General features: G+C 48.7%; 13 protein-coding genes across 13 annotated transcripts; 5 read left to right on the top strand and 8 right to left on the bottom strand.

Moving 5' to 3' along the window:
* Positions 1–1,001: 1,001 nt before the first annotated feature.
* Positions 1,002–2,346, bottom strand: F5B22DRAFT_606822 (uncharacterized protein). Its single transcript, XM_047974953.1, has 2 exons — positions 2,042–2,346; positions 1,002–1,981 (listed from the first exon to the last, which is right to left on the bottom strand). Exons 1-2 carry the CDS (start codon positions 2,201–2,203, stop codon positions 1,178–1,180), a joined length of 966 nt encoding a protein of 321 aa, XP_047830976.1. The 5' UTR covers positions 2,204–2,346; the 3' UTR covers positions 1,002–1,177.
* Positions 2,347–3,351: 1,005 nt separating this feature from the next.
* On the bottom strand, positions 3,352–3,846 carry F5B22DRAFT_646604 (uncharacterized protein; the record flags this gene model as incomplete). Its single annotated transcript, XM_047978757.1, has 1 exon — positions 3,352–3,846. The coding sequence occupies one exon, from the start codon at positions 3,844–3,846 to the stop codon at positions 3,352–3,354; it is 495 nt and encodes a 164-aa protein (XP_047830975.1).
* A 617-nt stretch (positions 3,847–4,463) lies between these two features.
* Positions 4,464–5,425, top strand: F5B22DRAFT_646603 (uncharacterized protein; the record flags this gene model as incomplete). Its single annotated transcript, XM_047978756.1, has 4 exons — positions 4,464–4,535; positions 4,594–4,689; positions 4,768–4,976; positions 5,110–5,425. 4 exons carry the CDS (start codon positions 4,464–4,466, stop codon positions 5,423–5,425), a joined length of 693 nt encoding a protein of 230 aa, XP_047830974.1.
* Positions 5,426–6,745: 1,320 nt separating this feature from the next.
* F5B22DRAFT_606811 (pantoate-beta-alanine ligase-like protein) lies at positions 6,746–8,215 on the bottom strand. Its single transcript, XM_047974952.1, has one exon. It carries the CDS (start codon positions 8,040–8,042, stop codon positions 6,888–6,890), a length of 1,155 nt encoding a protein of 384 aa, XP_047830973.1. The 5' UTR covers positions 8,043–8,215; the 3' UTR covers positions 6,746–6,887.
* A 502-nt stretch (positions 8,216–8,717) lies between these two features.
* On the top strand, positions 8,718–10,773 carry F5B22DRAFT_646601 (uncharacterized protein; the record flags this gene model as incomplete). Its single annotated transcript, XM_047978755.1, has 7 exons — positions 8,718–8,887; positions 8,960–9,116; positions 9,198–9,321; positions 9,388–10,314; positions 10,368–10,535; positions 10,593–10,607; positions 10,673–10,773. The coding sequence occupies 7 exons, from the start codon at positions 8,718–8,720 to the stop codon at positions 10,771–10,773; spliced, it is 1,662 nt and encodes a 553-aa protein (XP_047830972.1).
* Positions 10,774–10,870: 97 nt separating this feature from the next.
* F5B22DRAFT_183664 (pyridoxal phosphate-dependent transferase) lies at positions 10,871–12,978 on the top strand. Its single transcript, XM_047969441.1, has one exon. The coding sequence runs from the start codon at positions 11,133–11,135 to the stop codon at positions 12,876–12,878; it is 1,746 nt and encodes a 581-aa protein (XP_047830971.1). The 5' UTR covers positions 10,871–11,132; the 3' UTR covers positions 12,879–12,978.
* Positions 12,887–14,710, bottom strand: F5B22DRAFT_606807 (acyl-CoA N-acyltransferase). Its single transcript, XM_047974951.1, has one exon. The coding sequence runs from the start codon at positions 14,566–14,568 to the stop codon at positions 13,078–13,080; it is 1,491 nt and encodes a 496-aa protein (XP_047830970.1). The 5' UTR covers positions 14,569–14,710; the 3' UTR covers positions 12,887–13,077.
* F5B22DRAFT_606806 (ribonuclease H2, subunit C) lies at positions 14,711–15,870 on the bottom strand. Its single transcript, XM_047974950.1, has 4 exons — positions 15,625–15,870; positions 15,257–15,564; positions 14,913–15,200; positions 14,711–14,842 (listed from the first exon to the last, which is right to left on the bottom strand). Exons 1-3 carry the CDS (start codon positions 15,761–15,763, stop codon positions 15,159–15,161), a joined length of 489 nt encoding a protein of 162 aa, XP_047830969.1. The 5' UTR covers positions 15,764–15,870; the 3' UTR covers positions 14,711–14,842; positions 14,913–15,158.
* A 1,252-nt stretch (positions 15,871–17,122) lies between these two features.
* On the top strand, positions 17,123–19,060 carry F5B22DRAFT_646597 (geranylgeranyl pyrophosphate synthetase; the record flags this gene model as incomplete). Its single annotated transcript, XM_047978754.1, has 2 exons — positions 17,123–18,289; positions 18,350–19,060. 2 exons carry the CDS (start codon positions 17,123–17,125, stop codon positions 19,058–19,060), a joined length of 1,878 nt encoding a protein of 625 aa, XP_047830968.1.
* Positions 19,061–19,532: 472 nt separating this feature from the next.
* Positions 19,533–20,394, bottom strand: F5B22DRAFT_646596 (uncharacterized protein; the record flags this gene model as incomplete). Its single annotated transcript, XM_047978753.1, has 2 exons — positions 19,533–19,882; positions 20,031–20,394. The coding sequence occupies 2 exons, from the start codon at positions 20,392–20,394 to the stop codon at positions 19,533–19,535; spliced, it is 714 nt and encodes a 237-aa protein (XP_047830967.1).
* Positions 20,395–21,072: 678 nt separating this feature from the next.
* F5B22DRAFT_606801 (uncharacterized protein) lies at positions 21,073–21,748 on the bottom strand. Its single transcript, XM_047974949.1, has one exon. The coding sequence runs from the start codon at positions 21,606–21,608 to the stop codon at positions 21,165–21,167; it is 444 nt and encodes a 147-aa protein (XP_047830966.1). The 5' UTR covers positions 21,609–21,748; the 3' UTR covers positions 21,073–21,164.
* Positions 21,749–22,820: 1,072 nt separating this feature from the next.
* F5B22DRAFT_606799 (putative oxidoreductase,short chain dehydrogenase) lies at positions 22,821–24,688 on the top strand. The gene is made up of 2 exons (XM_047974948.1): positions 22,821–24,284; positions 24,408–24,688. The coding sequence occupies exon 1, from the start codon at positions 23,001–23,003 to the stop codon at positions 23,985–23,987; it is 987 nt and encodes a 328-aa protein (XP_047830965.1). The 5' UTR covers positions 22,821–23,000; the 3' UTR covers positions 23,988–24,284; positions 24,408–24,688.
* F5B22DRAFT_606797 (beta-lactamase/transpeptidase-like protein) lies at positions 24,605–26,293 on the bottom strand. The gene is made up of 2 exons (XM_047974947.1): positions 26,142–26,293; positions 24,605–26,010 (listed from the first exon to the last, which is right to left on the bottom strand). Exons 1-2 carry the CDS (start codon positions 26,224–26,226, stop codon positions 24,881–24,883), a joined length of 1,215 nt encoding a protein of 404 aa, XP_047830964.1. The 5' UTR covers positions 26,227–26,293; the 3' UTR covers positions 24,605–24,880.
* Between the last annotated feature and the right edge of the window lie 417 nt (positions 26,294–26,710).

The raw sequence follows: 26,710 nt of genomic DNA, 5'->3' as shown, positions 1-26,710 counted from the left end.
GTACTTGTTTCATCTATGGCTGGGGATATTCTGCAGGGGTTTACGAATAGGTAATGAAAGGTATACTGACACTGGAGGGAATGGAATACAATGGAATGATGGGTAGAAAATCTAATATAAATTAGATTTAACAAATCTAAAACGTAGAGGAGAATCAACATACTTTAACATCGTCGACTTCTCCAATTATGTACCTTGCAATCCTGCCTCCTTTAGTTAATCTACTGCTAATATTTAAATATCTCGGATTAGCATGCATACATTAGTATAGGCTGTGCCTATTAGCACATTCCAGCCTGTATTGTTTCTATCTACAATGCAGATTTGAGTGAGGCATAGCTACATACGATCAATGACTCATGAAGGTTCCTTTTAGATCCAGGTAATAATGACTTAGTTTATTGACAATAGTTACTACTCGCATTCATCATAGGACTTGTGCGATAGTCATACTGTCGCCGACGGCCGGGCTTTACTTCAGTCTACTCAGATGCAGCTTGGTTTAGGTCGGACCTCCAGACGGAATCGGGTTACGGGGATTCGAGATTGACGTGGTATAGTGGGATTTCGTGAGCAAATGTTACTTTTTATCTTTCGCGGATCTCCCTACTATCTTCGTAGCTACGCTGTAGCTATAATGTAGAGGTTCTTTCAAGCCACTAAGTTCATGAATGCAGGAAGAGGGTGTTAGTAATAACCCAGAAACGTATCAATTCTATACACATCAATCGAATATACCCGATGTGAGGCGCAGACATGGCTTTCTTCTACCCCCAGGCACATTATCTAAATGTATCTTAGCAGATGCGGAATCTGGCTGACAGGCTTTGCAACAAATTGCTGTGATCGGAATGCCCGGTGCGCGTACTATGCCGCTGTCGGAGTCTGAATATATCGGACAAAGCCATCAGCATTATTGGTGGCTACTAGGATTGGGGTATTAAGTGACATCCGTTCATAAACGAATATCTTCAAAGATTGAAGAATAAAAGAAAGGTTGTGATCTGGCCAGTCTATGATGTCAATTAATATCAACTTTTCCTTATCCTTGAGTAAGTTACATGATTCTGCAGTGTGGCTAGCTCTGAGTAGTGCAGCTTGCTGAATCCTAGTTATATGCCATCATTCCATGACAGCTGAACAGCAGACGAATCTCATACTATCCGTCCTAAATGCTTCATTGGTGGCGGGTTCGGCATTTGCTACAGCGTAGAAGGAGGCCGGATGAAGGAATTTGGTACTCCTTTTCGAGAAAGCAATGAAATTTAGCTGGGCAGTGTCTGCATGAAGACCATCGCGAAAGGAGCGATACACACTGAGCTTGGTTATCCTCAAGGCCCTTCGCTCTCTTGGTTGAGTCTTCCAGAAGTTCCTTTGTTGACTTCAGCAAGCAATAGAGTTCAGGCAGCAAATATGGACTGAGCTCTCGAACAACATCTTCATCATCCAAAAGATGATTCTCAGCGACCTCTTCGAGATGTCTCATGGTCATAGCACCCAGCATCTTTTTAAATTGTGCATCACCCATCATGCCTTTCGATCCTCGGAGAAAACCGCAAAAGTCTTTGGCAGACCACTCATCTTCAAGGACGCGTCTGAAATTCGCGGTTGACAGCGTTGCGAGCGCAGGGATGGCATAATAATCCGCGATGGCATTCATGCGAGCATGGCTAGTTAGCTGGTCGTGGATAGTGTTAGGACGTGTGGTATCAGATTCGTCGCCATTAGAGATGGTGAGATTTTCCAACAACAAAACTAAAGACACGGTTAACAAAAGTTTCTCACATTGATTTGAGGTGAGATTACCAATTTCTTTGCCGGCTTCCTCCGTAGAACTAGCTTGTTCCACCATATGACCAGCCGAAAGAATGTCGGATGCTGTATAGGTGGACAAGTCGTAGTCACCAGTGTACATAAAATCGATTAGGCGCTTGACACTAGGTAAGTCGAAGGATACGACAATCTGATTGATCTTTGCTTCCTACTACCAATTAACATCAAATTCATTGACTTGACGATTCCGAACGGTGGGCAAACTCACATTGAAATTGCCTGTTAAAGCAGCGGCCATGACAGGCGATACCAAACAGATGGTGGCCTTGTGGGCATTGAATATCTCGCCCTCACAAATCAGCATGACATCGCTGAACTGTTTGATGTCTTGCACATTGCGAAGCGACGAAGAGTTACTTGGCGCCATCATGTTGTACTTTCAACTGATGAGGCGGGGTACGTTATCGTAGTTGTTTAGTTGAGAGAAGTGAAATGGAGATCAGCTTGAGAGATGACAGACAGACAGTAATTAGATGCATGTAACATTTAGAAAGCTCTGATTCTCTATTCTACTTCTGCCAGTTCCCCTGGGAGAACTGTGCCTACTTATAGACAGAAGCTACCTACACTACCTCATTAGGCAGCACTACATATTGCATACAGCATCCCTTCGGCAACTCACACGTCTTTGTGCACATGAAAGAAGCTATATGCACATACCATGCACCAGATCCTTCTAGATGGAAATATTGTGTGTTCCTAGCATTTTAAGGTGTGGCTAAGGTACCTAAGTACCTACATCGAAACTCATAGCTTCGAAGTTTGCTCACCCTTCTAGTTGCTTCTGGTTGTCGTGGCATGCACCTAGTTGCCAGTTGTCATGCCAATATGTTGTTAGTGTGTGACCTTTGTGGCTCTCTTGCCTGGAGGATTGCATGGAATTTGGTGTCACCTTGTCCTCATATTATAATATATTCCCCTCATACAGCACCAAAACATTCCCACCCACCAACCTTGCAATCGTGACCGTTTCTCACATGTGTCTTTGTCCATATTTTGCTGTAGAATTTCGAAGCAACTACAAGACTATCACGGCAACACAAAATCCTTCTGGATACCTGTCAGGTACCTTATAAAACACTGCAAGAGTTTGTTTCATGATGGGGCTTAAGAAGCCCTTGTGCGCAACAAAAACTATAATCAACCGTAATCAACCAACGCCTTCGCGATCTTGGCATTACCAGACGCCTCTGGACTAGTGCAACAGGGATTAACACCAGCTCAGCCCTACCGGCAAAGGGCTCTCATCTTGTGTAATACATTTTGCGGGGGTTGCCAAGAATATCTAAGAGACATGTTCTTGGCAGGTGAACAGGAGTGATGAGTGAGATGGAACTGAACAGTATGACTATATTTAAAGGACGGGAAGCTTCGATGAGTACTGTTTTATTAGGGCTGATTCACCAAGACAAAATGTACCAACTAAGTAGCGATGGTATAATATACATATGTTGAATATTAGAACAAACAACACATCGAATCCTCTTTGTCGCAATGTCTGATTAGGTCTCGTATTACCTAGGCTTTGACACAAACGTTGTGATCCATCCACAACCCCTTCCAATCCAACCCGACTTCAGGATTCCACTTATTGAACTGACTAGCCGTGATGCCAAACTTCTTCTCAATGTCAGCGCAGTACTCCTTCTTGGCGGGCTTGTACCACTGGTTGCAGGCGCAGATAGATCCCGGCTGAGTCGGCGTCGGGTGCGCCGTCGCGCAGCCATCTGGGGTCGTCGCCGTCGTTAACTTGGACCGCGTGTGTCCGATGATGCTCTCGCATACATGCGCATCCAGCCACAGCCCCAAACACGAGCTACCGGCAAGACTCCTGGTCGTGAACTGCGTTGGCGTGGTGCCGTTCGCGTTGGCGGTTGACTGGCAGGTGCCGCCCAACTTGAGAAAGCGTAAGGCGTCGCAGTTGAAGACCATACCATCTTGCGTCGGAGTCGGGGTGGCAATCCTGTTGCCGGTTGTTGTCGTCATCGGCTTCTTGGTCGTCGTGCTAGGCATGCTGGGGATCCCGATGTCTATCATCGCTCGCGAATTAGCTTTGGTTCAATGGGTAGACGTGCAAAGCACTGGAAGAGCCCGTGGAATTTGTCAAGATAGACAATTGCTCATAGTGTTATGCATCAGCCTAGAGACCGAGGCAGTGGTTGCCCACTACAAGATTCCACTTGATGAGCTCTGCCGTTGTGAATGTCCCGTACATGCTCACAATCTACTCGCAATTATCGTTCTTAACAGCCTTATAGAATCTGACAGACGAATCTATCAAGCCTTCCCGAGCCAGTGAGGGTCTGGGTGTGCCTGTTCTCAGCTTGGCGTGGGAGCAAACTAACGCTATTGAAAGAGAAATACATGGGCACAACATACGACCTATCCCCAGACTGCAGTGAAGAACCTGTCGGTTATTATGGCAATCCATGGATCAAGCTATTTCGCCTAGCAATGGGTGATCCCACTTTTGCCTTACATAACCTCCATCGCACCTAATTAATATGCGCTTCTTATCTTCCGTTCCCTCTATATAGTCTCGATTCTGTCTCTTTTCTCACTTCACAAAGGGCGGCCACACATCTAGACTTGATCCTTCGGATTCTCGCAATTCCGACCATCACGCAGAAATGCAATCGACAGCTGACAAGATTTTTGAGGGGGCGGAGCTTGGCAAACTCCCTTTCGATATCTTCGCTCTCGTGAGTGGCTTGAGGTTCATGTCGCTCAGCAAATCGCTAATATAGCCTTTGTGTATAGGAGAGATGGGACTACTCCCGACCTGTTGAGCAGGACCAGGAGCAATGGGACCATCTAGCTCGAGAATGGTTGGATCTCGATGCCCGGGGTCGTCACGTATGTTCCTTCTTCAGAAAGTTTCTAAAACTGTCTTCACGTGGTTTATACTGACCATGGTGTCATATGTCTATTCAGCCCTATCATCCCTTGACCCCGGAATCGCGAGAGGCGCCAGCAACCGCAGAGCAGATGAGCCGCGTTCTTGTACCACGCCAAACCATGAAGGAACGAAATCTGTCTGTTGTGACCGAAATGGGACATGGCTCACCAGTCTGGCTGCGGACCTGCTACTCCCCCGAGCTCGCTAGCGTCTACACTGAATGGTGTGACTCCATGGAACTAGAGTTCGTCTTGTGCCGTTCTTGTCAGATTTTGAATGACGAGACACTCTATGCGCCATTTGCGGCCGACTGGTCGCGTGCTGTTGCGTGTACCGGCCATCGCCGACACCGTACGCTATGTCTACGAGACTGACAGTAGCTTGGATGATGTTGGCGAGTACTATGACCCGCCAGGAGAGGGCGAGGAGTTCAAGATGCCGCTGTATGAAGCCAAGCTCAAGGAGAAAACCATGATGTTTCTCATCGACGAAGAAGCTTTACGGGATAACTTGATCAAAGTCCTATGGCTGGACATACACGGGGCTTGCGTGTGGGACAACCGACTACCTCCTGATGATATGTTGGCGTTTAAGGGCAGAATGTTTGACGGAGGTTCTTTAGCTGATTTGAGCGAAGAGTTCGAGGACGATGAGGAAATGTACGAACGTGGTGCTGTTCTGAATATTAATTGAGCAGATCCTTGACAACATCAAAGACTCGTTTGGATTCGCCAATGATGTCTCAAGCTTCTATGATAGGACCCTATGACCTAAACTTAGCCGTACCGTAAACCGCACTCATTACACTGTAATGGCTGCTCTTTACAAGAATCCTGCATTGAAAGTCTTCCTTAAGAGCTAGCTTCAACCGAAGTCACAACTGGTAAACACAAACAGCTACTTGGGAAAGTGGTGCTTGGCAGCGGATCGCCAATAAGAACCGGGTCACAATTTGGAGGGGGCAGGTTTTTGCATTCCTGACTGATGATCTCCCAGTTGAAGCCCAGGTCATACAGCTCGTCATTTACCGGACAGCTTGCAAAGTATTCTGTCGGTGCAGGCCCCTTTATGGTCGATAGGGTTGTGGTCTGAATTAGGGGCACCCTGCTTCGGCTGGGCACTGATTTCGGCTCTTGGAAAACTCGTGTAGACAAGGTCAAGTGAGGGCTTTATGGTGATCAAAATGACAACGGATACTGCTGGGACGGCGCTAGCCGGATGACCGCATGGAATGGAGTGGCAAATTATTAGATGCTGAAGTACTTTTCGTGAGTAGTCTCTGGTTTCTTAATTCGCCGATGCCTGATATATTTTCATATCCCCCCCTATTTGATCCACGATCAGGTTGGGCTACTTACACCCCATTCTTCTGGCTGTAGGTGTGATGTCGATTTTGTTGGTGCACCTCATGCCACCAAGCGCAATTTGATGCAGCCCATTGCGTACTTGGGAAACGAACTCATATATAGTAAGTTCCCACATCTGCCTGCTTATCTCATCCTTGGTGACAATGCCTCGACAATCTTGTGTTTCCCAAGTTGACATTGCAATTAGGAGTAAAACGATCAGCGAGCTGCCATGAAGTCGAAATGAAAGTACCTGTTGAGGAGATTCAACTTCCTGATATCAGGCAAGCCTACCCTCTAAGCTCGTTATGTCTTATCTGGCATGGGATTATTTTGAAGCCTCATGGATGAGCCGGGATTGTGTCTCTAGATATAAATCCCTTGGTTTTCGTAAACGCCGGTGATCTTAATACTGAGACTATCAATCCAGCACTTAAACATGCAAGCTCAGACCTATCTGTCTTGACTGCGACAACCAGTCGATTTGGATGCAGGTCATTGTATTATACCTTACTTTTGCTGTATGCACCACCAACCAGCCGCGCTGCTTTGAAGGAAGGAAAGGACGAGCCGCTTATAATGCAATATCGCCAGGTTTAGGTAGTATTGACACTGGCATCATACAGGATAGGCATTGAATGCTTAATTAGAAAGTTCATCGCGCTTGCGCCGAGAAATTGAATCAGTTTTTATTGGATTGGACCCCAAAATGCATTGTTCTTGTCTAGAAATGGTGTCTAGGAAAAGAACGAAGCCAGGAGGCTTCGGTTGAATACATTATATACACGATTTCGAGGTGTTTAGATAACTCAAGCGGACGGCTTTAGAACGATATTGTCGATCAGCCTAACGGCAGGGCCACCGCTATGACCTAGATCCTCCCCGGGTTGAGGAGACTCCACAGGAAGTATTTTAACCGCGCCGCTTAGTATCCCACCTGCTTTAGGATCAACGTCAGTCACTTCTTGCATAGTAGACGGATCAGCGAGGGATATATAGTCAACTTCGAACTTCACCCGCTCGTGAGGTTCAAGTGCCATTTGCTCGTTCAATGTGTCTACAGCTACCGAGTTGGCAGCTTTGAGTATAGTTTCTCGGTCTAGGACACCATTTAAGTACTGGTCCTCAGCAGCTCTTAAAGCGCGATTTAGCACCGTTGCAACTTTCCGGCGCCGCTCGCCAAGGTAGACATTCCGCGAGCTCAGTGCAAGACCGTCTGATTCTCTGCTCGTTGAGCCGACGACAACGTCTATGGGTAGCATGAAATCTCTAACCATGTTCCGGATCACAACAGTTTGTTGAACGTCCTTCTGTCCGAAATACACCTTCTCGGGCTGGACAATGTTGAAGAGCTTCATGCATACAGTCGCAACACCACGAAAGAAAGTCGGGCGCGTACGGCCTTCGAGCAATTCGCTAACGGGTGTCATGACGACGAAGCTGCCCTTCGAATCGACCTCTTGGCCGGGAAACCCGGACGGGTACATCTCGGAAGTCGTGGGCGCGAAGACGGCGCTAATGCGGCCCAAGTTGCCTCCATCGTCTGCCAGCTCTCGGTCCAATGCTGCCAGGATCTTGCAGTCGTTGTCCCATGTTACCGGGTACGATGCAAGGTCCTCCTTGATCCCGAATTGCGCCGGATTGACGTATATGCTAACAACGACGTGGTGCGACTCGCGAGCTGCGGCGCGGATCAGAGATAGATGGCCCTCGTGCAAAGCGCCCATGGTAGGAACGAGACCGACTATCCGGTGATCGAGGACTTGCGGTCTCCGCCATTTGCGCACGGCGTCAACAGTTCGGAGGACCTTGATTGGTGTTGCGGGAATGGTTTCGCGGGGCGCTCGTCTCGTCGATGCCGTCGTGCGCGCCGGAGGCGGAGTGGCGTAGGCACGCGACCCCGCGAGACGACGAATTATGAGAGATATCATGGTCGCAGCCCTGACTGAAGCTTTCGAGGGCATATGGTCTGCGCGGACAAGCAAAATAAGGTATGTTTTAGACCATAGGAAGCCATCGTGGTGACTCAATGGCGGCGCGAAGAGAGTAAGCAGGTAAAAGCCATGATGCTTCTGCAGCGGACTTTTGGGGATGAAGCATGGGTAGGGCTGGAGATAAAAGTGCGATTGATGAAGAATGGGCGCTAAAGGCGCTAAAAGCACAGACCATAGCGCCTGTGAGATTCACTATGCGACGTCATCTTTCAGGGTCCATCTCAACCCCGCCATGAAGGATGTCTCTCCCTAAAGCTCCACTGTAGCACCCAGAATGCAGTGTTCCACCAGCGTTCCACAGTTGTTCCATGAGCGCTGTAACTCCTCCACCACCATAACAGCTTGACCTCGGCAGGGCCCTGCCTAAAAGCTACGCGCGCGTGTGTAGAGGAGACTTAGCTAAGGTTATCATCCTATGCTCATCACCAGGCCTCTCATAGTCATTCGTGACCTTTCAATGCTAGGCTAGCCTGACATGTTTTCCAGGTGAAAAGCTCCTCTGGATAAAGCATATCTATGTCGACTGAGTGGTTATAGTCATCACATCCAATTGGATTGTTGCGCTCCATGTCGACACATTGCACAGCCTTTTTGTGACAACTTCGTTACCGCCGCAGGCAAGCTGTCAGTGAACTATCCGCAACAATGGCAACTACACTATTTCGCACGCTACTGCTTTTGACAGTCTCATTCGCGTCCTGTGGCCATGCGGCAGATCCTGCTCGCTATGGACAAGAACAGATTGCTCTGGACGATGACACTATCCAATACCAAGAGGCCTGCCCGGAGTATACGCAGTACTCTGCATATCCTCAGTGAGTTGTGTCCAAAACCACAAAGCGTTACAGAAAGAGCCCCCCGGTTAATCTGTCCCATTCCCGTTCCAGCCGTCCTTTGAGCGAAGGTCCCCTCGAGCTACCTTACCAGCGACCGCACCCAAAGTGCCGCACATTCCACTCGGATGCCATAGAGAAGGTCATCGCTGATATGGTCGCTCGCGTAAAAGACCCCGACCTAGCACGACTATTTGAGAACACGTTTCCAGTTAGTTTTGACCGATACGGGCCCAAGAAGTAAGATAGGAAGGCGATTCGACTAGTCACTAACTTCGTTCAACTGGCATAGTCTACGACAGACACAACTGTCAAGTTTCATACAAGCGGGTCAACAGAGACGAAACGGGACCAAATAAATACGGACGCATTTGAAGAAGGACAATGGGAGGGGCCACAATCATTCATCATCACTGGTAAATTCAATGATTCTGAACATTTGGCGATTGTGCTAGTTCTCGCTTGCTAATGCTCGCCTTCAGGAGATATCATCGCGGAATGGCTTCGAGACTCCACAAACCAACTGTCGCCCTACCAAGCTCTCGCGAAAAAAGATCCTAAGATATACCAACTGATACTCGGCGCTATCAATACCCAATCCGAGTATGTCATCGAATCGCCATACTGTAACGCTTTTCAGCCTCCGCCCATTAGTAATTTGCCCGTGACGAGTAACGGCCAGGACGATGTCGTACACCCCGTGTATGATCCATCATCTGTTTTCGAATGTAAATATGAACTGGACTCTCTGGCACACTTTCTGGCTTTGGGCAACGACTTCTACGAACATACCGGTTCCAAAGAATTCCTAAACCCACGGTGGTTTAAAGCATTGAGAACGGTATTGGCTGTGCTAGTAGAACAGGAAGAGCCAACCTTTAACGAAGAGACCGGTCGGTTCCGTCGCAACCAGTATACGTTCAGCCGGACTACCAATATAGGCACAGAGACTTTGAACCTCAATGGTGTGGGCAACCCCTTGAACGGTGGTACCGGTTTAATCCGATCGGCATTCAGACCGAGTGACGATGCAACAATTTTGGGCTTCTTCATCCCTGCAAATGCTCAAATGGCCATGGAGTTGAAGCGAACAGCAAAGGTTCTTAAGGATGCCGGTAAAACGGAGTTCGCGCAAACCGTGTCGGAGTGGAGTCAGAAGATCACAAAAGGTATCTGGGAGCATGGTGTTGTCGAACACCGAAAGTTTGGCAAAGTCTTTGCCTACGAAGTGGACGGCTATGGGTCATCTATTCTCATGGACGATGCGAATTACCCATCTCTTCTAGCGCTACCACTCATGGGTTTCGTCGATATTAGCGATGAAACTTACCAGAACACTCGAAAAATGCTCCTCTCAAAGTCATCTAACCCCTACTACCTTAAGGGTAGGGATTTTCACGGTATCGGAGGTGAGTTGACCAACTATTGTGTTATCACCATCTTCAAGCTAACCAGGGTATAGGGCCTCACATTGGTCTCTTGAATGCATGGCCCATGAGTCTGCTTGTTCAAGCGCGGACGTCGGACAGCGATGAAGAGATAAAAGAGTGTATTGACCTAGTTTTGCGTTCCAGTAAGCTGGGTTTAATTCACGAGAGTGTAGATGTGAATATGATGAGTTCCTACACAAGTGAGTAATCCCTGTCCCTACGTATACTCTGGAACGAATAGCTGACAGCAATGTAAGGGAGTTGGTTCGCTTGTAAGTTGCCGAAACGACGATCTACAAAAGTGTTTTTGAGTTTGATCTTGCTGACATTTGTATAGGGGCTAATGGGGTTTTCGCATCGACAATGCTTGATATTGCAAAGCGTAAACCACACTTGATATTTGCTGATTCAATACCGTATGATGTTTCGAAGATATGAATGATAACTATAGTCTGGTCTGGACTGCTTATGAGCGGAACACGACCGTATTCACTCAAAATTGTAACCATTAACACAAAGAAGACGACTGGAGAGCAAAGTCAATCAAACGTAGCAAGAAATGTGTCTTATTTCAAACTGTGGACATTTCTGCAACATTTTAAACATGTGAGATCTACCTGGCTAGCCGGAAATAATCTAACCGTAAAACCCTCCATCGGCTTCGGATGACAAAAGGGCGTCAATTTAAAGTTGAGTATCCACATGAGCTACTGCGCCCAGGGCTAGTATAGGTCTACTCCCTATGAATACTTACGATTGAGCTCATCGCATTCACGATTATAAATACATCATGACCGATGCTGAGGTCCTATGTTCGTAGAGCGACGCACCGGGAGAATCGCTACGTCATAGCCTTTGTCACATCAGTCAGGCGTTGCCAAACCATCCCTCTCGGCAGTGTCATTCAAGCTCGGAACATCAGGTCAACTAACGCGACCATGGTTGCTGGACAATCGATGACGGCAGCAAGGGACGCCAAGGCAGAGAGCGATGTAAAGTCGAATACGATTGCTGGCATGACAGGCAATATGAAAAAGGAGAAGAAAAGCATCAATTTCCTCCGCGGCTGGCCGGCCACCTCGTTGTTACCGGCCGCGGCTCTGCGCGCAGCTTCACAGACGGCCCTCACGGACCCGAGCATTTGGGCCCCGGGTCTCGAGTACGGTCCTGATCCTGGATACCAGCCACTGCGGGAGGCGCTTGCGCGCTGGCTGGGACGGTTCTACGGCGGTGTTATTCCTACTATTTCTAATACCTCTACTGTGAAGCCCGAAGAAGACATCGCAGACCGCATAACGATCACAGGAGGCGCGTCGCAAAGCTTAGCATGTCTACTGCAGTCGTTCACGGATCCGGGACAGACGCTTGCCATATGGGTCGTGGCGCCATGTTATTTCCTCGCGTGCCCGATCTTCGAAGACGCTGGGTTCGGAGGGCGGTTGCGCGCCGTGCCTGAGGATGCAGAGGGTGTGGATATTGCCGTTCTAGAGCGGGAGATGAGTGCTCTGGAAGAACGGCAGAAACGAGGCGAAGGGGAAAATAGTATCAGCGCGAGATACAAGACGAACGACCCCCATCGCAAAATCTACCGCCATGTAGTCTACTGTGTACCGGCGTTCTCGAACCCAAGCGGTCGCACGACTACGTGCAGGAGACGAGAAGAACTAGTAGGTCTAGCGAGGACGCACGACGCGCTGATTATCTGCGACGACGTCTACGACATGCTACAGTGGAACACCACGCCCTCCCCTCTCTCTTCTGATCCTGAAAATCCTCCGCAGCCAGAACAACTACACACAGCCCTCCTCCCACGCATCGCAGACATAGACATAGCGCGCGGCCGGTCCGCTCACGATCCAGAAGGGAAACACTTCGGCCACGCCGTCTCCAACGGGTCCTTCAGCAAGCTGGTGGCACCAGGCACGCGCACAGGCTGGACGTATTCGACGGCGGATCTCGCGCTCGGATTATCGCGGACGGGGTCGACGAGGTCTGGCGGCGCGGCGAGTCAGATTGCTGCTACGATCGTGTGTGAATTGTTACTCGATAAATCCGAAAGGAGCCGGGGAGAGAATCCGCAATGCGAACTCGACACGCATATCCGCCACGTCTTACTCCCGTCCTACGCGCGGCGTCACGCCATTTTGATGCGCGCTATCCGCGATACCCTAGTCCCGCTCGGTCTCGGCGTTAGCGAAACGAGTCTTGTCGGACATGGCGGGATATACGGGGGTTACTTCGTGTGGATGACGTTGCCCCGGGCGGAGGAGGGGAAGACGTGGCCTACGGCCCAGGCCATCGCGGATTGCTGCCGCGCCGACGAAGATTTGATGATTGGGAACGGAGAGCTGTTCGCTGTGTCAGGTGACGAGAGCATGTGCTTCGAGGATGCTATTAGGCTGTGTTTCGCGTGGTTGGATGAAGAGGATCTAGTGGATGGGGTTGAGAGATTAGGGCGTGTCATACGGCGCATGTTGGATGAAGGGCCTGGAGGTTGGGAAAGGAGTGTTCCGGGGTTAAGTCAGATGGATCAAGCAAAGTGATGATTATGGTCATGTTCATAATTATAAAAAGTGCATTATGATATGATTCCAAGAGCTATCTGTCATCAAGCATAATATGAATTTTGAAAACAAGTTCTGGGTATCTAGTTTGTTGCATGACAATCGCTCGCTTTTCCTATTGTACAATAACAACCCTATGGAAACACCACGCCAGAGGAAACGCATATCTGTGTAGCGATTACCAACCCCATGTCCGACTTGAAGCCGTGAAGACGGGCGGTTTCCATTGAATATTCTCCGGCGATATGTATCGCTTCTTCTTTAATTTGGCCTTTTCTCGTTGTTGGATCATCGATTCCGGCAACACGAGCTTATGCTCTCCCTTATGATACACCTGCATCTTGAGGGCCTGGAGCGTGTGTTCCACGTCCTGCGTAGTCATAGCGAGAGACGTAGAGATGCTCTCAATGCTCGACTTTTCGTCGCGGTCATTCAGCTCTAGCAATAAGTCTATGATATTCTCTGACCAGTACTGTCGGTAACTAAGAAGTCCCAGATCCGATAGTGGTTTCTCGGGAGATCCAAGCTTGCCCTCGATCTTAGAGAGTTCATAAGAAAACTGAATGAGCAATCGACCGAACCCTTTTCGCTGATACTGGGGGAGGGTCAGAATACAAGCGACGTTGTATCCATCCGCACTCTCCTTCTCCTTGGAGAAGTACCCGACGAGATGGTGGCCTTTCTCAGTCTTTTGCGTCATCACGTAGAACAAGAAGGGGTCTACGTCATAATAGAGTGTCTTATGGTCAAGAAACATTTTAGAGATTAGGCACAGGTTTCGGCACCAGGTGCGCTGCCGGCGACCATCGATCTCGAAGAACGAGACGTAGTCATCACGGTAGATCTCGTTTCCGGGCGGGTGCTGCAATGTGCACTTCTGTCGATGCCTGGTGAAAGACTTCTTATCGCCATAGTAGCTCAGACAGAACTCACATATGAAAATGACGTCCTCTTGGGTGAAGGACTCGGGGTACGGAGAGAAATACCAGGGGAATAGATCGTGCTCGCCGAACTGTACCTTCGATATGTTTCGTATCCGAGCCAGTTCGGTAGGGTTTTGTGTCATTGAACCGCCCGTTCTTAACTTCTCGATTTCGGCCTCTCTACTAAACTCGACTTCTTTCTTGACTTCAGGGGCCTGCTCGTCCTCATCTATATCCATCTCGTCGCCTCCGACGGCAGGTGTCCCGGCAGACTTCTGTTCGAGATCTCTCGGCGTCGAAGGCGCTTTGGATGGGGGTTGGGTTTCGGATGGCTCAGGCCACGGACGAGGTGTGACGGTTTCCGACACGACGGATTGCTCCCTTTTCGCGGGTCGTTTTTGTGCCTTGCTCGGCGGGGCCTTCTTTTTCGACACCGTCGTATTTTTGCCCTTGCCATCCTTCTGCTTGTCCTTGTCGGGGTTTGGCCACTCGACATCGTAGCTGAAGTCTATGCGCTTGGCGGGGACCCATTCATCGAGACGTTTGTTGAAATTATCAAAGTTGCAGTAGAATTGCCGACCGCTTTTGGTGTCTTTGATGCTCAGGATTTCGGCGCGACGAGCCTGTCCATTCTTCTCAACCATGGCGATGCATCCCACTCGGAGCGTCTCGATCGTCGCTTTGCTTTTCTGTCGCGGCCCCTCTGGCCCGACAGCCGCCTCCCCATTAAGGGCACTGGGACTCATGATGGAAGTCTGATGATGAAGTGGTCGTTTTGATGGAATTGACGTGATGACTTGGAAATCTAAAGATTATGAATAATCGAGGATGCAAGATAATGCACCTAAAAAGGGTAGGAAAATCCCTTGCATAGGTACCAGGCACTTACCTGAATAGGGAAATAACTACCTACATAGGTATCCACTAGTAGATAACCTTCCTCCCATTACACTCCTAGCGAAAGTTGAGGGGCAGGGGAATAGACGCTTTTAGGGGCTCCCCATGGCGCATGGAGGTGGGCTACTGTAGTGATCAGAAGGGCGGAATACAGCGCTGAGGGCCAGCATAGCATATACCTATGGCTACCTACCTAATCAATAACTAGGTAGGTAGGTACTTCAGGCACAACATCACAAGCAACCCAAGACTGTTAGAACCGATAAAGAGTGTTCAGTAGTAGTATGATAAATATATATCAATATGTAAGTAGGTAGGATAAAAGAACCTGAACCTGAATCCCAAGGATATCCATGAACGTACATAGATGATGACGCCAACGCCGGACACCCCAAATGCTGCAATGCTAACATGATCCAAACCCATGCAACCCGCTGCTCTACTTTGTAGATGATTCTGAGTCCGTCGCAGGTGAATGTATCTAGACTTGTTGTTAGCTATATATGTCCGTCCCCTTTCGATGAGATGATAACAAACTTCTTCAGCAAATGCGATCCATTCCTCCATCCCTCGCACAAAAGGGTCCACAGTAGAATCGCTCGTAGACTCATGACCCCAGATCATCAACTCATCAAAAGCAGCCTTGCCTCTCATTGTGCCAACTTCAAGCTGCTCATCAGGGCTTTCAATGACCTCGACGTCTTCGTCCATCATCTCCTGTGGCGTCGTTGATGTCTGAGGCTTCGCGTCTGTCTTCTCGACGACGACACCGTGGTATCCCTCCGGTAATTTCACGGCTTTCCCGTGGAGTTTTCTGCCTCTCAAATAGGCCGTCTGGACCTCGTCTAAATCATGTATATCTGATTAGTCGCTTGTCTATCATTGTATCTTAGGAGTCAGCTCACCTGAAGTCTGGGTGGGATTCCAAAACGTGCTCGACGGGTTCACATCACCATCGTGGTGGATTCGACAAGGCAGTAGATTCACATTGGCCCTTCGCCGTGTAGGGCCTTCGGATTCTATTGCAAATAAAGGAGGAGCCATTTCAATCTAGAGAAATATGAGGATTGATGCGCTCAATGGTAATAGGTGCTAAGACGCGTCAAGTATGGTAAGACTAATAATGTCTACCGCGTTCAAGTAATTAAACCACACTACAGAAGGTGCAACTGAATAAAAAGCCCCGCTACTTAAATATCCTTACCTAGGTAGGTACAATCACCAGATCGCAGTGTAGGTACCTCTAGGTACCCACTAGCTTTCTCATGCCACCACAGTACCTCTTACATCGGAGGTACTATTGACCGTTTACCTCCTTTTTCATAGGAGAACCTATACATACGACGCGTCTCATACTGTCGGTGATTTAAGCAGATTCTCTACGGCCTCTTTTACGTAGAATATTGGAGTTGTTCTTATTGTTTATTCTTTTCTAGTAACCCTGCCACTCTGTTTACCAAGGAGGTTGGCATTCCTGAGATGGGGCGTCTACGCTCGAATATTGATCAACTTCAAGACGAAATCGTCTCTTCATACAATGCCGGAATCTCAGTTACGGATATTCACCGATCCCAGCTGAAAAGGGCTATAATTGTAGCGTGCGGACACTGCCAAGGCGTATTTCGAGCTGGGGCATTAGCAGCCAGCGGCAACCAGCATTTTCATCAGATGATGTTGTATGTTGTGTGGCAAGCTCATCATATTCGGCAGAAGTTTACTAAGACATACGCTAGACATGTCGAACTTTCGGAATTCAGCTAAATTTCATGACTACGAGATTGAAGGACTTGAGGAGGTGGCGACAGTCTTTCGACTTTTGTGTGGTCGTCAAATCGCTGCGATATCAAAGTTATTAGCCAATATCAAGAACTCCGCCTTGAAGGGGTCAGAAATCGTTCCGATATAATACGAAACATGGAACAGCAGGCTGCCCGGACTTTGGCAGGCGTCAAAACCTGCGTAGTAACCTGTCTTGAGTAGCAGGATGGCCACATATCTGAGCTCAAGAGGAGTGGTGTTGTCTATGAAGAAATCTGCGCGCAGCCGCGCAATGACTCTCTGATAGCCTACTTTCACTGAAAGACCAGCAACACATCATGTTTGCACCAAATACGGCCCGATTACTTGGCGGATCGGTGCATGACAAACGCTGTGTAACCTAGAGTCTGACTTGATCAAGTGATTGCTGCCGTGGTAAGTAGAAAGGAAAGTGATAATAGAGGGGTCAAGGCTGCGTTTGGATTGGATATATGCACAGCATCTGTAACGTCCTGCAATGCTGTTAATCTATATATGGGGACCTAGGACCTACTCTCTACTGTGTTCAATCCATCAGTTCGAATATCTATGTCCCAGCCCAACAATTGGAACCTTTCTGACAGATTCGAAAGTGGTACACAGAACATGACCGAAATATTGCGCTCGGGGCTTCAAGACCTCGATTTCCCAGCTACAGCTATAATCACTGATGTCAAGCATCTGACATCATACAACTGGATCGGCGCCGAGTCCCCAACAATCGTGGTGCCAGGCAGTCCGGCGCTTTGGGCTCCCCCCGGTTGTCCCACGCAGGTTAGCAAAGATTCTGGTCTTGTGTACATCAACCAGAACGCAGCCCATCATCCTATAAGCCCTTTGGAACCGATCTTTCGCGCGCTACACACCACGCAACCTGCCTTCGACATCTCATCCACGGATATCGTCACCGATCGGAATAGTCTTCGAAAATTGCTCGCCTTCGTACAGCCCGGTGTTGAAGGGGATGCTCTTCAACCTTTCACCATTGATATTGAGATTTACAAGAACACTGCCTTGTTTTCTCGCGTTGAGGAATCCAATCAGGAAACAATCCCATTAGGGGAGTTCAGGGGCTTCGGCCTTGAGTTTGAGAAGGCGTATACTCGACAACAAATTGATGGAAGCACGGGACATTACCGAATCGTTTCTTACCGTTTCGGTGACATGAGCTTCATAGTTCGCCACAAGGTAGATGGGTATGTCGGTGAGAACATGAAATCGGGCTCATCGGGTCTCGAAGAGGGCCCAGCCAATGATCTCTCAGGTGTTCTGGGATCGCTGTCCCTGACTTCTAATCCAGCAATGACCAGTGCGCATGGCACTGGTTCCCGACTAGTTGTTCGACGAGAGGGTCAGAATGTGCCGCTTGATCGTACGCTGGAGATCAAGACGCGCGCTGTTCATAGACCCCTCAATATTCAGGAGGCAGCACCACAGCTATGGATATCTCAAACACCAAAGCTCGTTCGTGCATATCATAAAGGCGGCAGGTTTCAGGAACCAAAAGTCGATGATTTGACAACAGCGATACAGAAATGGCAGGCCGATAACCAAGTGCAGTTGGGGAGATTGTTGGGGCTGATTCACAGACTCATCGACGTGGTGAAGAATTACGGTAACAGGGCGACCGTATCTTATGTGGTCGATGGTGATAAGTTAGTCATATCTCCGAGTAGCGGCCAGAAAATGCTGCCGGAGAGCCTCTATCTCCAATGGGAGGCAAAGTCTCCTCAGCTCAGTACTATACAGGAGACTCTGACCGTCACTACGCAGGTGGGTAACCATGCTCTTGTAACAGACTCTCACGCGTTACCTTTACTAAGATATTCCTAGACGCCGCGAGCCAATATGTGCAGGCCGGGTTTGAGAATTCAGGTTGGGGAGAAAACGTATGACAGCATCGACGTCGAAGTCATGCCATATTTCAAGACATACTTCGGTTCCCAGCTGCGCTCTAGTCAGGACTCGCCCACTATTCTCAATCATCCCAGTATCCCGTTCTTTGATGAGGTATTCCGAGGACTGGCTAAAGGGCCCAGAGAGTTCTTCCGCCTCGTGCCAGCCGGACTAGCCGCCTACAAAGAACTATGCACTACGCTCAAGCTCCTCGGTATCAATATACTGGAGGGCCGTACCATCCAATATCACATCATGAAAGACTTCCAAAATGGCAAAGACGACTATGATCCTGACGAACGGAGGACGATCCGCGGGGTCAAAGGCACAGCTCGAGATTCGGCTTTCCGGCTACTCTACATGTTCCTCTCGGACGGAATGGCTTCGGAGCCTCGAGATAAGACCATGGCGTATAACGCCGCGTTCTTCGTCGTTTCACATCTGCGGATGTTTGGTGTCCGGACCAGGAAGATGGTTCGTATGGCATTTGATGAACGCTTTGGACTAACTGTCAAGCAGCGGGCAAACATGGACAAGTGGCCGCTGAAGAACTCAATGGGGGGAGAGTCGTCGGACGACGATCAAACGACCGAATCCGGGGGCTCCTTTTATGATAGTGATGATGGTTATTTCTACGACTCAGACTAGACTGTGTGCTCATGACTTCATCCTGTTATGCGAATGGGTTCACTCATGTGGTGTTCTATTAAGGGGTCATATAAAAGACTGTAGGACTTAGCTAACTACCGAGCTAACTTGACTACGTTTCGTCGGGTGCCTCATCCCAGTAACGTGACAATGGCTTAAGCATGGATCTAGTTAATCAGATGTAGGGTGATCTTCACCATGTATGTCGGCCATCACTCGCCGACACACATTTATGTGCGTACCTGTAATGCAGGCCAGAAGCTTGTGACTAGCTGCTATAAGGGTCCCTCGATTTCTTCTAAGTTTAAGCCTTCGTATAGACGACTCTAGTTTCGGATTCTAGAACCTCCGGATATAGAGGCTTCCACGCCAACACTTCAAGATTTGTATGACCTTGTATGGTAAACAACCTGTACTTAGTCTGTAAAATCTTACCAGAACACTGGTATCAACATAACACGCTGTCCCCAAGTTAAGATGCCCCATTATTCGCAGGTAGCCAGTCCCGATCACGGAACACCGCAGAAACCAGCTGAACCCGTTGATCAACCGGGCTTCTTTTTCCGTTTCTGCAGGGCTCGCAACCCCCATAGTATATTTTTTTCTTCTTGTTCTCGAACGCGAACTCAGATACCGGGAGGCAACGTCTGCATACGCCGCAGACGATGTATGTTTCACCTTTAGGTGCCTTCACGGACCTATGGTGGTGAACGCAGGACGCGCAAGATGGACCCATACGGCCGCCATATGGATTCGCAAATTCCTCCGCGAGTTTTTCAGCCTTGCACGCAGGGCAATAGTACCACCCTGGACGGTAGTGCGCTGCTCCGTGAGAATCAGACGTTAGTATCGTGCTTGTAAAGGCAAATCTCTGAAGTCTTCCAAGAGCACATAAGTCCCATGAAGGTGGTCAAGCATCAACTCGAGAGAAGAAAGGAAGTGGCAAGAGGTACTGGTCTGTGTTACTTACCTGGAATCGGTCTGTAGTCGAGCTCATTATTTTGCCATTCCTCCTTCGGGTCGTAATGCTGGCTCATTTGGACAGCTTCGTTGACTCTGGGTGTCCCCTCGGTAGGTGAGGCGTGCATGGAAGGAAGGGAAACGTTAGGGTTGCCCGACGCGTTTTGTCCGTCCGAACCATTCAGGAAATCCCCAGGCTGGAAGGTTTTGGGTGCTGCTGGGTTATGTAGACGCCGTGAGCCTGATCCAGATGCTTCACTACTGGGACCACCGTTCTGGGACTCGCGCTGAACATCATTCTCTATATCGGGGTGCTGAGGCAGGAAATACCGCCATGTATCGGACTCGCGTTGTCTCGGGGGCCTTCCGCTCATGTTGCCGGTTAGACAAGTCCCGGTTAATTGTGAACTTGCTATGTTTGTTGAGTCGCAATATAGCCAAGTGCTATGTTTAACTGCCTGCTTTGTTTGATAGTAATGCTGAGTGGCTACATCTTATATAATTTCTCTATCTAGCCCTTGGTACTAGTCATGTACCATCATTTCCAAATATGGAACTAGGTGACTCTTCAACAATCAAGTACAAACTATTATGTCTAAGTGAAGCAACTGCTTAAATCTAAGGGGTGTTGATTGTTGTAGTATCTTCGTCACAAGGAAGGCGACGTTCTTCCCTTGCTTTTTTACACTCAAGTTATACGATCTGTACTAACTCGCTTCCCTTCGGGTGCCTTTTATATTTAGCAGATTTCAGTTGCCTGGGACTGCCTTAACATTTGCTTAGCTGTTTGTTTCAATGCCTTACTTGGAAGATGGCAAAACATGGGGCACTTTAACCGGGATGCCTCGACAAACCTAATCTGCACCCACAGTGAAACATCGCACTGTCGTTTTAACAGGTGTCATTCCTTTCTCAGGAGCACGCACGGTAATGAGTTACAATTATGGTGAAGCATGAAGGGGTTCTAGACAAATTAGGCAGATAACAGTGGCCCATCTCATCTCATTTTATATCATTTCGAATATTCACACTGCACAACAAGATATTCAATGGTCGTGGTTCGTGCTGGTTAAGTCAAGAATTTGTAGATAACCAAAGCGCTAAAGGGAAGAATCTAGACACTCCAGTTGGTGCTTGATTGAACTCAGGCTCCAGCATTCCAGTCTCCCGGGCCCCAGATAGTGCGCTCAATCCGGTCCCTTCGAGGATGAAACCATACGCCGGTGTCCCCTGCCTCATCCTCATCACGGAAGGCCAAGACATAACCGGACTCCCTAACGACGCGACGGGCCTCGAAGCATGCATGAGCGAGGGGCATTTTCAGTTCGGAGCGATTGAGCAGCTGCATCTTCAGCCCCGCCGAGACCCAAACTAAAGTGTTGAAGACTCGGGAATCCGGGAGTGCGAAACGCCATATGATCTCGCGTATCTCAAGCGGCAAGTCAGAGAAAGTGAGGCCAGAGCTGGCTGTGGCGGTGGGTGATGAGCCCTGTTCCAGCTGGGACTTGACGCTATTTAAGGAGAACGCATCTCGCATGTCCGAAGCAGCCGCATCCATGACCAAAATAGGTGCGGCCACATGCAACATTTAGGAAGAGGAAGAGGATGATGAGCTGTCCTTGTCCGTTGCGAAGCTAGCACAACGATAGTGCTTCTTTTACATTGAGGATCACATCAAACAATAGCATGTTCGCTCTTCCAGAAGTGATCTTCGTCAGATCTAACGGTATCCAGGTGGAGAGCTTCCAATGCTTGTATGCGGTACGCAAGAATACTTTTTAGTGCTATTAACCGTGTATTCTGAACTATCGCATAACTTTAGATGGTATAATTCGTGTAAAGAAGCAGCATGCGACAAGTCGGGACTGGAGGCTTTATCTGGCATCCGGATCACCATAATGACTGTAGAGTCTTTTAAAGGCGAACACTTTGGCTCATCTAGTCGGGCGTTTGCTGACTGTCGCAAATCTCAATTATACATTAGGTACACCAACTCTTTCGCTTAGGTCATGAAATATGTCAATACACTGCTCGTGCTCGATGACATCACGGTATTAGGCCACCGCGATCACCATTTCAGCTCCCGCGAGCTCTACGCAAGACAGATCTCTCTTGTCACGGCGGGGCAGAGTAGACACCAAGACTTAGCACCGGGTGGATTCTGTCAAAGATATGCATGCGCCTTATGCCCCATATCGCCGTTTATCGTAAATCCGGCAACGGCCCGGGAATTAGAGGCTTAATTCCAACACTTACTAGGTATGTACGGAGTACAGTAGCTACGAGATGGACGCTCTGTTTCCTAATCAGGAATTAGCCCGAGTGCTAGCCCAGCGCTCTACTCCCCTACCCCGTGGCCTTGGGGGCCCGCTTTGGGAGTTTTTCCGGGCAGGTATTTGAACGTGAATGAAGGTATCGTGGGCCTCGCGCTCAGCTAGCCTGCCAAGAGGAACCTGACATGGATAAGTTTTACTAGCCTACAACTATGTACAATCCAGTTGAGATGAAGTTGGTTCATATAAAGCACGACTATGTCACCATGAACTAAAGACAATGAAAGATCAAAAACATCGTCTCTAGATTTGAACTCCTCTTTACTTCTGTTAGTTAGGTTGACTCCTGTTGGTGGTACGTCATCTAGTTATGCGTTATGTGACGTATTGCCTAATTAGGCAATTTCTACGCAGGGCGGGAGCCAATTGGGCGGAGGCCGGTAGGGCAGACCAGAGGCAGACCTCCGGACGTCTGGTCTATATATTGACCAGCCATCTCCCGTCTGTTAGATTGTCAGTCTGTACGGCCTGCTACGCACCTGTAATTCATACGCCTGATTGTTGAATACAATATCTATTTACCCCCCGTACAGGTTACCTTCTACGCTGCTTACATACGTGTATATGCGATTACCTAAGCTAACCCTACATGACCTCCGAGAAGAACTTCTTCATCTAAACTACTTGAAATTTCCAACATTATTATCATGTCCCGTTACGCAGAATCTCACATCAAGACCGCCGGTCCTGGCGATGCCCGTCCAACCGCTCTTCAAGTTATCAAGGACGAAGGGCTCGAGGGCGCTTTGCAGGACAGAGTGTTCCTCATTACAGGCGCTTCTGCAGGCATTGGTATCGAAACTGCCCGTGCCATCACCACAACTGGTGCGAAAGTCTTTCTCGCAGTACGAGACATGAAGAAAGGGCAAACCGCATGCGAATCCTTTCTTGAGCCCGGTCGCGTGGAACTACTTGAACTCGACACAAGCAAGTTGGATACAGTCAGGGCTTGCGCGGAAGCCTTCCTGAAAAAATCATCTAAACTTAACGTTCTTATCTGCAACGCTGGAATCATGAACAGTCCCACGCGTGAAGAGACTGCCGAAGGCTTCGAGATGCAACTTGCCACCAACTATCTAGGTCATTTCCTTCTGTTTTGGCTACTCAAAGACGCCATGTTAGAAGGCGCTAAGGCAGCGGAGTCTAGTTCACGGCTAGTGAACGTCTCGAGTTCAGGCCACCACGCTTCCGAAGTGATCTTCGACGACTTCCAGCTAAAGCAAGATTACACAGCAATCAAAGCATATGGGCAAAGTAAATTAGCTCAAATCTATATGGCAAACTACGTGGACAGGAATTTCGGCCCCAAGGGCATTCACGCGCTCAGCTTAATGCCCGGCGGCATTATGACGAACCTGCAGAAGCATGTGCCTGAAGAGACTAAGGAGGGGTGGAAGAAAGACCCTTTTATTTCGAACTTTATGAAGAGTCCGGAACAGGGCGCCGCTACGACAATTGTAGCGGCCGTTGCGAAGGAATGGGAGGGTAAAGGTGGAAAGTATTTGGAGGATTGCCGGGTTGCGACACCTGAACCGCTTATTCCTTTCGCCAAGGGTGTGAAGGACTATGCTTATGATGAAGACAAGGAGAATAAGCTATGGGAGCTAACTCTGAAGACATTGAACCTCGTATAATCCTTAGGGCTCAACTCAAAAATAAATCATCAATTTAGAGAGTATATCGAATATTCTGATTTCATCAGTAGCTGTTGTTGGTGTTTGTCAGCGCTAGCACTTGTTAAGTGGGTGTTTTTACCAGACCGTCTGCAACCGATGTCCAAATTGGGTGCTGGTGTTGGTTGCCCTTCATTGGGAGTGGGCTGGTCGAACGCATTCCAAGTTATGTTGGCCCAGACCTGTCTGAGGCGGCGCAATCCGGGGCATATGCGATCTGTGATGGAAGATAGCATCCAGGCCAACGAGTCGATCTCAGTAAGTGAAACTCAATATTTTCCCATATCTTTCTTTATCTCCGAGTCTACAGCCTCAGTGCTTCAAAGGGGGAAAAATAGGATTATGAGTCCCACGCGTAATGACTAACTCCAAGCGTTATAGTACTGACATTGAGAACGCCTAACGAGTGAGCTTTTCGATTGGTGTAATGCTAGGGTAAAGGAATTTTCTGAATAAGCTGAATATCTGTTTGAGCTACTATCTTTAAGCTGATTGCAACACTACGTTGGACCGTAAAAGTCAGCTTGACTCGACTCTATATACAACTGGTCTGCCAGCCCAGACCGCCTAGGTCTCAAGGATCTGTTTCAAGAAGCGAAGTCTGTATAACCTCACTTCCCAATATTGCCTGCATGTCTTTGAATGATCATGAACAGCCTGCAATGCATATTTAGCTAGCACAGCTTGTACGCGTGTAAAATTGAGCTAACCGAGGGGGACGAATTGTTAAGTATATAGTAGTCATGTAGCACAAAATACAATTAAGCAACCGCCAGTTCCGCGTGCGTATTGTATCCACCATAATAACAGAGCCCAAGTATCTGATAGAATGAGGCATCTAAATGTATATGACCTTAGGATTGTTCCGAATTGGTGATAGCAAGCTTGTACATGTCCCTCTGGAACTTTTCGTGCAACTCCAAGATTTTGGGATGCATGGGGGGTAGAGTTTGGCAGAATGCAGCGCCATAAATGCCAGTGCTGCGGTCGATGAACCATTGGGTACTCGGAACGCCGCCCCAAAACACCGTTCCGGGGCCAAAGCGTCCTTCCTGGCCTTCTTTCGCGATCAGTCCTGCAAAGCTCCAAGATTTCCTTATAGATTGCGGTATCCGCATTGCTAGCAACCGCGAGTGAATTGGAGACTGATCAACATAATCATTCAGAGCCTGTTCTTGTGTTTCATCGAGTTGCGGGCGGAATAGCTCGTCGAAGGACGCTGGCTTCAGAAGTTTCGCATCTCTGCGGGAGACTGCAGAGACGAAGATGCTGTATGCTTTAGGGGTAATGAAAACGCCAGCCCCGCCGAGACAGTCCGTACCACCAAACAGGATGTCGAAATCAGGAGCATCTACGGCCGGGGGTTCGCCCTTGTCGTTCAGTGTGCTGAGGTCTGCCATTCTGGCCTTCATGCCTTCCTTCGTCTTGGGGTAGAAACTAGCGTCCTCTGCGATACCCAAGGGCTCCCATATGCGTGCACGCATGAAGTCTTCTAGTGTGGTACCCGTGGCGACTTCGACAGCTTTGCCTGCCCAGTCATGGCCTGCCCCGTACGCAAAGCTCGTGCCCGGTGTGAATAGTAAAGGGAGGGCGGACTTATGCTCGACAGTAGGGCCAGTCCAAGGTCCTTCGTTGCGTGATGCTCGCCACTTTCCAAGAAGAGGACTGAGCCAGTCATACTCATGGCCGGATGTATGAGAGAGCAGCATTCTTAGCGTAATGGGTGTGGAATCAGGCTTCAGGATGGCGGTGTTTCCCTCATCATCGAAACCAGTGATAATACCGTGCGTTCCTATTTGAGGAAGTAGCGATCTAGCGTCTTTACCCAAATCCAAGAGGCCATCTTCGACACATTGCAATACGGCTACCGAGGTCATTAGTTTGGTCATGGATGCGACGGCGCACACTGTGGAATCAGTGAATGGGCGATTGACGCCTTCTTTCAGGCTCGCCCTACCAAATGACTGACAGAACGTGGTTTCGCCTATTTACTGAAAAATTAGATCAATATGATCGACTGACTGTCATTTGTCTCGTTGCAAACAGGTACGATGCTTGAAGCTAAGTAGACATGATAACAGTTGATGCGTGAGGAATAGAGAGCCCAGAATTTACCATTGATACTCCCCGCGATGAGAGATGCGCCGGGAAGCAACCCAGCTGCTACAGCTTCCTCATACACTTTGTCGATGGTAGTCATGGCAGCGTTCAAATGAGCAACATGTAGTCAACGAGTAAGCTGGTTATCTTGGTTGCTGCAAAGAGCGGTAGCACGTATGGTAAGAGTTAGACGCGGGGTTTGTATACCCACCTATGTAGGTGGCTGTTAGTTATCCTTGCTTGCATTAGTTGGAGAAAGTCCAAGCTTAGCAGCTGCAGCCTAACCAACGGAATGGTATGGTAAGACTACCGCAACTGCGGTCTTTACGTTGGGAGAGATGTCTCCTATGCATTCAACATCTGTCAGTAATAATGCTCGGGAAGTGATGTTAGTTTCTTCTTTCACTATTACACTTTTCTTTTGTCCTGTGGGAGCGGATGGGAGGGGGTCGTGGTTATTTCGGCTCTGGCGGAGTTCTACTCCTTCGCAGTCAAATATCGGCCCAAATCCCATTTCTCGGTATTGATTTGGTATGTAGGTTTGCGGCTCCAGATGGGGGGTTGATGTTGGTCAACACAGCATT

This window comes from Xylaria bambusicola, assembly GCF_022495145.1.
Source record: "Xylaria bambusicola strain CBS 139988 unplaced genomic scaffold F5B22scaffold_20, whole genome shotgun sequence".
Classification (NCBI taxonomy): Eukaryota; Fungi; Ascomycota; class Sordariomycetes; order Xylariales; family Xylariaceae; genus Xylaria; species Xylaria bambusicola.
The sequence above is the reverse complement of the archived record's forward strand: the minus strand, read 5'-3'. Positions and strand labels throughout refer to the sequence as shown.

Coding starts and splice junctions, on each gene's coding strand:
- F5B22DRAFT_606822 (XM_047974953.1), bottom strand. CDS start 2,203: ATGATGGCGCCAAGTAACTCTTCGTCGCTTCGCAATGTGCAAGACATC. Junction 1,982..2,041: donor CTTTAACAGGCAATTTCAAT/GTGAGTTTGCCC, acceptor AATTGGTAGTAG/GAAGCAAAGATCAATCAGAT.
- F5B22DRAFT_606811 (XM_047974952.1), bottom strand. CDS start 8,042: ATGCCCTCGAAAGCTTCAGTCAGGGCTGCGACCATGATATCTCTCATA.
- F5B22DRAFT_183664 (XM_047969441.1), top strand. CDS start 11,133: ATGCTGAGGTCCTATGTTCGTAGAGCGACGCACCGGGAGAATCGCTAC.
- F5B22DRAFT_606807 (XM_047974951.1), bottom strand. CDS start 14,568: ATGAGTCCCAGTGCCCTTAATGGGGAGGCGGCTGTCGGGCCAGAGGGG.
- F5B22DRAFT_606806 (XM_047974950.1), bottom strand. CDS start 15,763: ATGGCTCCTCCTTTATTTGCAATAGAATCCGAAGGCCCTACACGGCGA. Junction 15,565..15,624: donor GAATCCCACCCAGACTTCAG/GTGAGCTGACTC, acceptor TACATGATTTAG/ACGAGGTCCAGACGGCCTAT. Junction 15,201..15,256: donor GGATCGCATTTGCTGAAGAA/GTTTGTTATCAT, acceptor CAACAAGTCTAG/ATACATTCACCTGCGACGGA.
- F5B22DRAFT_606801 (XM_047974949.1), bottom strand. CDS start 21,608: ATGTTGCATGTGGCCGCACCTATTTTGGTCATGGATGCGGCTGCTTCG.
- F5B22DRAFT_606799 (XM_047974948.1), top strand. CDS start 23,001: ATGTCCCGTTACGCAGAATCTCACATCAAGACCGCCGGTCCTGGCGAT.
- F5B22DRAFT_606797 (XM_047974947.1), bottom strand. CDS start 26,226: ATGACTACCATCGACAAAGTGTATGAGGAAGCTGTAGCAGCTGGGTTG. Junction 26,011..26,141: donor CATCGCGGGGAGTATCAATG/GTAAATTCTGGG, acceptor TTCAGTAAATAG/GCGAAACCACGTTCTGTCAG.